Genomic DNA, 9,703 nt, shown 5'->3' on the forward strand with positions numbered 1-9,703 from the left:
TATAAGGGCATCAGTGTCAACTTGGGCAGAGTTTTTGTATCATAATTTTAAGACTGTTTGCCTCAGTACTCTGGATTACAACTTCAATTATCTAAACAATATTGGTGTCCTTGATCAAGACTTATCAGGCAGGAGGGATGAAAAGCCAGTGGACCCTGCTGTATGTGTAGGAAGAAGGAGCTCAGAGACTTTAAGACCAGAAGGGACCATCATGATCACCTAAACAACAAGGAGTCTGGTGGCACCTTAAAGACTAACAGATTTATTTGGGCATAAGCTTTCGTGAGTAAAAACCTCACTTCAAGCTTATGCCCAAATAAATCTGTTAGTCTTTAAGGTGCCACCAGACTCCTTGTTGTTTTTGTAGATACAGACTAACACGGCTACCCCCTGATACTTGACATGATCACCTAGTCTCACCTCCTGCATGTTGCAGGCCACAGAACCTCACCCAACCCAACTCCTGTAGTAGGCTCATAACCTCTGGCTGAGTTACTGAAGTCCTCAGATTTTGATTTAAAGACTTCACGTTACAGAGAATCCACCATTTATTCTACTTCAAACCAGCAAATGACCCACGCTGCAGAGCAAAGTGGAAAAACTCTAGGGTCTCCCCAGTCTGACCTGGGGGAAAATTCCTTCCCAATGCCAAAAATGGCAATCAGGAGGGTATTGACATCTTTCTGGCACTTATTTACCCATTTACCTGGCCCATCTGCAAGTCGAGGAAGTGGTAGAATTGGCCACTGTCCAGCAGTATCATGCATTCTCTAATATGGTGGAGAAAACTCACTTAAGTTAAATGAGGCATTTCTTCTCCATATGGTGAAAACTCATGTGAAGCAGGTTTCAGGAGCTATGGTAGGAGGAACCTCTGCTATCATTACTCCATAGGATCAGTGGTGGCTTTGAAAGTTTCCTCTATTAGATAACTTCTTGGTGGAAAAATCAGCAGCTCAGCTGTGTGGGGCAATAATGGACTTAAAATAATTGGAAGTAATCTTTTAAGTCCCCAAGTCAGCCTGTTGAGTGACCATTTGACAAAAATCTAATGGAAATGTTCTCATGATGTTACTGGAAACAATTCATTGTTTAAACTCTTAAATAGACCTTTAGATTAAAATATTGCACATCATGCTAATGACTGACAATCAGAAAGTGAAATTGACTAGAAACAGACTTTAAACAAAAATTAGTGACCATGGAATCAGTTCTCCTTGTCCAAATTGAATAAAAGGAAAAAAGGAAACAAGCAGTTTACAGTAAGTGGTGAAAACAAAACAAGGTTTTTTTGGTTTGGGGTTTTTTAATTCACTCAATATTCGCTCCGATGCTAATGGTAACACAGATAAAGAGACTTATTTTCCCTTTAAGCTACTATATGTACAGATTAGGTTAAATATTGGGGGAAATTTTCTTATTCTGAGACAGTTTAAACTGTGGTACAAACAAATCACCCTCTCTGGAGCTATTTTTCTTTTAATAATCTCAAGTGTTAATAATGTCATAGGTAAGTAAACATTTTTATTTTATTTTTTTACAATATGATTAAAATATCCCTCCAGATATTAAAAAGGAGCATACATTGCAAGGCAGAGAAACTCTCTAGCCATTATCGGTTACTATGCCGCCTCCTTCTCTTTTTCCTGCATCTGCAGGAGACTTCTTTTAAGCTCTGCCCAATTTCCTACACTATTTCTTTGTTGACAGCACCTATATTAAAGAAGGTGTGGCTAGGATTAGAAATAGAACAGCCCCCAGAGAGCATACGCTCTTCATGCTGGAACTGCAACATCAGGGACAGGAAGCATCCAAGTGTGTGTAACTCTCCAGCTTCAAGTTTCTCTGTTTTGTGGTTCCAAGCCCTGCACCTTCCAGAAAACCTCTCTTCGGTCTGTTTTGTGAGTATTGCATTGTAGCAGGCATGCTATTTCTAATCATGGTGTTCTGTGGGAGGACTGTGACAAGCAGGCACAATGAGCCAGTTTTAACTTCAGCTATCTCAGAATTTTCCAGATATGTTACCATTGCTCAAAAAAGCACTGAAAAAGGTGACTGAGGTGATACAGAGAGCTGTAAAATGCAACAGTAATCCAGAAGATAAAAGTCCAGAACTGGAATAATTACAAAGGATCAATGTGGTTTAGTTTTCAGTAGCACGAGTAGGAGCACTAACATTACTAAGCTTTTTCCATTTGTTTTCTTTAGTAAAGAAGGACCTGGTTCTGTGAGGTGTCTTCAGTTGACTTCAGTGAAAACTGTGGATGCTTGACTCCTCTGAGGATCATGCTCCAAGTTATGTAGTTTGTAATTTGCCTGTGCATGTCACTAATTTACATTAAGTAATGTATGCAAAGGCTAAAATGTTCAAATATGGGTACCTAAGTAAATGGCATGATTTTCAAAGATGATGTCATTGAAGTCAGTGGGAGCTGCAAGGTGCATAGCACCTGTGAAAATTAGGGTACAGTTTGCAGTGCCTAAATGTGGATTTAGATATGTTTAACTTTAAGCAACTGAGTCAGAGAATTGTGGACACTTTTACCATACTAAGTGCACTGAGTCCCTGGCTGAGATTAGAATAGTAAATGCATATATTTCTTTAGAGCAGACCTGTTTATTGGCAATCTGTTTCTTCTCCATGCAGTACACAATGGCCCTGGGTAAGATGAAAGATCTGAGCCTAGAGAGCTCCATGACACGCTCTGAAACAGATGAAGTGGGTGGAGTTCTCCTTCCAAAAAGAGTGTATGACAGGTGGGATCAAATTTGGAACTTCAGAGCCAGACCTGATGATTTGCTCATCGCAACCTATGCAAAAGCAGGTGTGTGGGAAGAGAGTGGAAATGGGTTGAGACAGAACTATCTGCTTGCACTGAAACTCATGCTTTGCAATACTTTTATCAAGACTTGTGATTTGAGATTTATGTAAAACCTAGCATAGGCCTTTCATCAGAGCACCAGTGACTTCTAGCTTCCTTGTCAGAAAAAATAACCAATCACTTACAAAATGCAAATAGTCTAATATCCTATTATTAAATCTTTAGTTCAGTTTGTGTAAATGTATAATCAGTGACACGCAATTTGTATTAATTTGATTTTAACTAGGGTTTTGTTCAGTTTACAATGAAGCAAAGGGAATTGGTTGAACTATTATGAATTTAGGACTTATGAGTTTTTTGGGGGGGAGGTTTTTTGTTTTGTTAGTGACTCAGGTATGAACCATTCCTGAATTCCACAAGTTTATTAGTTAGGGCTGGTCTATGCTGAAAACTTACATTGGAATAGCTATGTCTCTCAGGGGTGTTTAAAAAACATACCCTTCAGAGATTTAGCTCTGCCATCCTAACCCCTGGTGTTGACAGCACTAGGTCAACAAAGAATTCTTCCCTTGACGTAGCAACTGCCTCTTGGGGAGATAGATTAACTACAGCGATGGAAGAACCCTTTGTGTCACTGTAGTGTCTACACTGAAGTGCTACAGTGGCACACATGTAGGGCTACACTAATGTTTTAAGTGTAAACATAGCCTTAATTATTAGTATTTGCCAAGAGGTTTGGATGAATCTTCAGCTTACAGGTTGTTCAGTCTGTCTTCACTAGCTAGTATGTATTTTTTGTGTCCTGTGGTTGGCCACTTAAGTCATATGGTAGATTATTTACACCTTTCAAATAAGGGAATAATGAACAACAAACTTCAGGTACTAATTTTGGATGAACAAAAATGTGTAAAACTTTAGGATTAAAGAACATTCTTGAATGCCTGGTGGTCATCCAAATACTCAAATAATTAGGTGGTAAAAATGTTTTTAACAGAAAATATGGCTGCTTAAGGAAAATTGAAACAAAATATTGTGTGAGATCATCCTAAATCAAAACATTTCAGTTTGTTGCATGGAATTGAAATGTTTAGTTTTGGATCAGTGAAACACTAAACTGCATCTGTCTGATCTGCTGTAGTGCATTAGGGGACTTGTAGTTCACTTTCCCATGACCCCATTCTCTCCTATAGGCTGGACTCCTTGGCCAGATTATTATGCATTACAGGGGATGTAGTCTCCCCTGAATGAACCATCACAGTGCATCATGGGATTTGTAGTCAAGTCACAGAGCCCAGCCCATGGGGGAGAATTGGTATATGAAGCACCCAAACTACAACTCTTAGGAGGCACCCCAGCAACTCAGCCAGATTCAGTTTAAGGTCAAACCAACTCAAAACAATGTTTCAATTCAGAAATGTTGAACATTTTTGTTATTTTCAAATTGAAAAATTCTGAAATTTTTCATTTATTGAAACCTTTGATTTTTTCACTTTTTGTCCTAGTTCAAGATGAAAAACTGTCTATTGCAATTTCCCTCAAGATGGAAATTATGACATTAACTCAGCTCTACAAATAAACAATCCCACAATTCATAGCCAATTGAACTCAATGCTTTTATTCATTAATTTCTACCACACACAAGAACACAGTCCTAAATGCAAGCCTAGAGGCTTTTCCTCAGGAGGTACTAAAAGTTTCAACTTCCCTTCCTACCATTGTATTTTCTCCCTGATTCACTTTCTAACCCCCATGCTTATTGTCATCTTGTAGCAATGGCCTTGTGACTTCCCCAGTCTTCCTTGATTGTGGTCATCATCCAGCCAGTATTTTTTAACAAGCTTCCATTTCTCTTTTAGAAAAGTATCTCTGCACCGCATTGGGGAAATATGTAAAATTCTAATATTTTCAGGTACAACATGGATACAGGAGATTGTGGATATGATCCAACATGATGGAGACATTGAGAAGTGCAAACGTGCCACCACTTATCTGCGACACCCTTTCATTGAGTGGGTTCTGCCTGGACCTTTCAGCTCTGATACAAATGGTAAATGTAACACAGTGGTTCTCAAACTTTTGTACTGGTGACCCCTTTCACATAGCAAGCCTCTGAGTGCAACGCCTGCCCCCTATAAATTAAACACTTAACACCATTATAAATGCTGGATGCAAAGCGGGGTTTGGGGTGGAGGCTGACAGCTCGCAACCTCCTATGTAATAACCTCACAACCCCCAGAGGGGTCTCAGCCCCCAGTTTAAGAACCCCTGTAAAACAAACAGGACTCTTTTTTTTTTTTTTTTTTTTTGTGTCCAAAATCATGGAATCAAATTTTTTTTCTAAATAATGGAAAATCTTATCCACTAAAAGAGTATCCATTGTAGATGAGTTTTTTCCAAGAAAATCTCTGTTCCATTTGTCATGCTATCTGGAGAGAGTTCTACACAGGTCATTAGGCTTATTCAGGTCTATGAGCAGGAGCTCTTCAATGAGGTCTGCCAGTGAGTGAGCCCTCAAGCCAACCCTCCCTAGCATATAGTCAAAGAAATTCTGAGTGGATTAGCAACTGTACATCTCCTCACCTCCCCCACACCTGACTCTATCAGGGCATAGAGGGACAAAAGAGGCACCTGTTTCTGGGGAAGAGAAGAGGAAGGACCAAGCAAGAGGAAGTGGCAGCAGGGGGAGAAAATGACAGAAGTATAGAAACTAATCTAAAACCAGAAGCCCCAGGAGGAGGAGAGTATAATGACAGGACAAATGGAAGAATTTTTGTTAAAGATGCTAATGTGGAGGTATAGGAATGAAAATACTGTCATTAAGTTGGGACTGGAAGAAAATAGTAAAGGTAAATACTGTTTGTTTTTTTCCACCATATTATTTGTTCCAATGTACTCATTTTACTCTTAAAGGGGACAGAGCAGGGAAACAGGAGAACATGGTTGTTTAGATGAGGGAAGTTGGGGGGAAAAAAAAATTTTTTTTTGGTTCCATCTTGTCTGTCTCATTCACACATCCTGAATCCTCATTTAAATAAAAAACCCTCACTGCCTCCCATTCCATGACAGATGTCCTAGTTTTTTCACTTTGACAATCTGGTCACCCTATCAATGGCTCTCTTGACCTAGAAAAATCTTCAAGTAAAATAAATTCTTTGAGTGCTGTAATGGGAAAAGGTCCATCCAAGTAGATGAATCAATATTCAGCATTGCCCTAGAGCAGGGGTGGCCAACCTGTGGCTCCAGAGCCACATGCGGCTCTTCAGAAGTTAATATGCTGCTCTTTGTATAGACACTGCCTCCAGGGCTGGAGCTACAGGCGCCAACTTTCCAATGTGCTGGGGGGGGGGGGTTGCTCACTGCTCAACCCCTGGCTCTGCTACAGGCCCTGCCCCCCACTCCACCCCTTCCTACCCTGAGCCTGTCCTGCCCTCCCTCCAACAATCCTCCTGCATGCTGTGAAACAGCTGATTGGGAGGTGCAGGGAGGGAGGGGGAGGTGCTGGTGCTGATTGGCAGGGCTGCCAGTAGGCAGGAGGTGCTGGGAGCAGGGGGTGGAGCTGATAGGGGGGCTGCTGATGTATTACTGTGGCTCTTTGGCAATGTACATTGGTAAATTCCGGCTCCTTCTCAGGCTCAGGTTGGCCACCCCTGCCCTAGAGGGATTCAGACAGTATCCCAAAAAAGCAAATCTGTATATGAATCAACATTCACCATTCCTCCTCAAGAATGCAGGCAAAGTCTCAGGGACACTGATGGTTGATGCATGTTGTTATGCAATGTTTTCTGTGGAGGGTTGCAATGAGGTAGAGTTGCATATGTATAAACTGATACAAACTGGCATTTCCCTGGAAAGTCTGAGTCAAAATCCCACACATGATGGTGACTAAGACATAGAGGAGTTTGGATCCAAGACACTGGAGAATGCCTACAAAATATTTTGCAGGCCTGGAACTAGCTGAAGCGATGCCCTCCCCACGAACACTGAAAACTCATCTCCCTGTACAACTGGTGCCTCCATCCTTTTGGGAGCAAGAGTGTAAGGTAATGAGGGGAAGGTGGGGCTCAAGTCTACTTTATTTGGAAATGAACTGAAACTAAATAGGAGTGAGGATGGTTTCCAGACTCCTTCTGAAATCTAGAGGTCCATCTTCCCTGCAATATATAGCTTCTGTAGGAAAGTGAAGGAACTTCAATCACAAATTAGTTTCAGGAAATGGCAGCTCCCAAGCAGAAAACTTTTATGGCTTTGGTGATCATCTTTTGAGAGAGAACACAGCAGGACACTCTGCATCCTCTGTACATGTCTAAATCTATAATGTTAAATATGCATTATTTCATTTCTTCCTTTCTCTCATTTGCTTCCATACCCAATCCAGATAATCTATGTGGCAAGAAATGCCAAAGACAACCTGGTGTCCTACTACCATTTTCACAGAATGAATAAAAATATGCCTGCGCCAGGAACCTGGGAGGAGTTTTTGGAGAAATTCATGGCTGGACAAGGTGAATGGAACCAACTGTGCAACATCCTATTCCTTTTTTTAATGCTATTTATATTAAGCCCCCATCCAAACACTTCAGCGGGAACTCCATTCCATCCTGGTGTTTTTACCAGTACTCAAAAAAACACTTCCTTTCTCCATCCTCTCACTCCAGGGAACTCCTCTCTTTCTTCCCCCCACTCTCCTTCTCCTCCATGGTCCCTAATACCCACAAATTCCTTGTTTTAAAGCTTAATTATTTTTTATTTATTTTTTTTTCTAAACCTTTTGAGGTTAAAGGCATATTGCTCAGCAGTCAGCTGGAGAGGAATGATAGTCTGGCGCTCTGGAAAATTAGGGTTACCATACGTCCTCTTTTTCCCGGACATGTCCGGCTTTTCAGCAGTCAAACCCCCGTCCGGGGGGAATTGCCAAAAAGCCGAACATGTCCGGGAAAATGGCGGCTCTGCTCCTCCCCTGACTCTTCGGCTCTGTTTAAGAGCCGAGCTGCCTGAGCGCTACCGGCTTCGGGCAGCCCCCCATGCCTCCGGAACCTGTGCCGCCGGAGCCGGGGAGGGGAAGTGCCCGGCTGGGGTGCAGGGTCTGGAGGCAAGGGGGCTGCCCGAAGCCCGAGCGCTACCAGCTTCACGGTTTGCCGGGCAGCCTCCAGACCCTGTGCCCCCGGCTGGGCGCTTCCTCTCCCGGGCTCCAGCTGCGCTGGGGAAGCGCCGGCTGGGGGGCGCAGGGTCTGGGGGGCTGCCCAGCAAACCCTGAAGCCGGTAGCGCTGGGGCAGCCCTTTCCCGGTGGCTGGGAGTGGGAGGGGGAAGGGGCGGAGTTAGGGTGGGGAAGGGGCGGAGTTGGGGCAGGGCTAGGGGTGGGGAAATGGGCGGGGCCAGGGCCCGTGGAGGGTCTTTTTTTTTTTTTTTTTTTTTTATTAGATATGGTAACCCTAGGAAAATGTTGTTTCCTATGCAGACTTACTGTGTAACCTTGGCCAAGTTTCTGCACAGCAAGCCAAAGTGTGAATCTACACCACACCAGCTTGTCACACAGTAACAACCCATGTAAACGTGACATTGCTACAGCACTCCAACAGTTCCAGATTACAGCCTAGCTTGCTACTAGCAGTGCCCACAAGGGACATTACCATATGGCAAGCTGATGTGCTATAGAGTGACACCCAAACTTGCTGTGCTGTAACTTGCTGTGCAGAGAAGTGCTCAGTCTCTGTGCCTCAGTGTTTGTCTACACACACACCGGGTTTCCAGAGTCCAAGCAGGAACATCTACATGGCTATTTTTAGCACTGTAATGTAAGCCTCACACCATGAGTCTGTAGATCCAGACTCTGAGATTAGATGATGCTGGTTTTTAGTGGTGGGGTTTTTTTGTTTTGTTAGGGGTTTTTTGCAATGTAAAGGACCACCCCACTCCAGCTCCCCATCTATAAAATACCCCTATTTTTCTGGGGCATTGTGAGGATCAATACATTAAAGATTAAGTGCTCAGATGCTCCACTTATTGGGGCTATATCTTGATAGATCAGACATTGCTACTTGCTGACTACTACTTACTCTCTTGCTTTCAGTGCTTTGGGGTTGCTGGTATGATCATGTAAAAGGATGGTGGGATGCAAAAGAAAACCACTGTATTCTCTACCTCTTCTATGAAGACCTAAAGGAGGTGAGGGGTGAGTCAGGGTTCATAGTGCTCTGTTATTGCCATTCAGGGTTCCAGCAGGTATGAGCTCCCCACAGCAATTTTCTGTTAATACCAGCTGGGTCTCCAGCTGATTCACATCCCAGTGATAGATATGATTCCCACATTTAAAACTTCCTCACAAATTTTCCCTATCCTGATTTATTTCCTCTTCCTGGGTCGGTTTCTTATCCAATTTCACTCCTTCCACAGGATCCAAAGCGTGAAATCCAAAAGGTGTTACAGTTCCTGGAGAAGGACTTGGAGAATGAGGTTATAGATAAAATCATCCACCACACAACATTTGAGATAATGAAGGACAACCCCATGGCAAACTACACTTTTCAGCCTCCTGCAGTAATGGACCACTCAATCTCACCATTCATGAGAAAAGGTGCTTGTAGCAGTGTGGCCATTTACAGAGTGCCCTCTTGTGGCAAGGGAATGCTTTGCAGGTACCCTGCCCTTTTAATCCCCCTCTGGCAGGACCCTTAAGAACTGCATACGTGGATGATAAGACACACACACACACACACACACACACACACACACACACACACACCCCACCTGGGGCTGGTTTAATAACAAACAGTTCTTAACAATCCTCAGGGTTCCAAAATAAAGTCCATCACCACACAACAGTCCATACTATGCTCTGGTGTCTCTCAGTCAGAGCAATTCCCTCCTAGTCTATCCTCCCAGC

The 9,703-nt window shown here is 42.9% G+C and overlaps 1 protein-coding gene across 1 annotated transcript; it reads left to right on the forward strand.

The window, feature by feature from the left end:
* Window positions 1–2,433: 2,433 nt before the first annotated feature.
* LOC117879401 (sulfotransferase 1C1-like) lies at window positions 2,434–9,495 on the forward strand. The gene is made up of 6 exons (XM_034774614.1): window positions 2,434–2,825; window positions 4,732–4,869; window positions 6,765–6,862; window positions 7,198–7,324; window positions 8,891–8,985; window positions 9,214–9,495. The coding sequence occupies exons 1-6, from the start codon at window positions 2,642–2,644 to the stop codon at window positions 9,493–9,495; spliced, it is 924 nt and encodes a 307-aa protein (XP_034630505.1). The 5' UTR covers window positions 2,434–2,641.
* Window positions 9,496–9,703: the final 208 nt, after the last annotated feature.

The sequence above is a fragment of the Trachemys scripta genome, chromosome 1, assembly GCF_013100865.1.
Source record: "Trachemys scripta elegans isolate TJP31775 chromosome 1, CAS_Tse_1.0, whole genome shotgun sequence".
Taxonomy (NCBI): domain Eukaryota; kingdom Metazoa; phylum Chordata; order Testudines; family Emydidae; genus Trachemys; species Trachemys scripta.

Excerpts from the sequence above, each read along its gene's own strand:
- LOC117879401 (XM_034774614.1), top strand. The coding sequence starts at position 2,642 with ATGCAGTACACAATGGCCCTGGGTAAGATGAAAGATCTGAGCCTAGAG. Across the intron at positions 6,863-7,197 it reads TTTGGGAGCAAGAGTGTAAG|ATAATCTATGTGGCAAGAAA; the intron begins GTAATGAGGGGA and ends TACCCAATCCAG. Across the intron at positions 8,986-9,213 it reads TCTATGAAGACCTAAAGGAG|GATCCAAAGCGTGAAATCCA; the intron begins GTGAGGGGTGAG and ends CTCCTTCCACAG.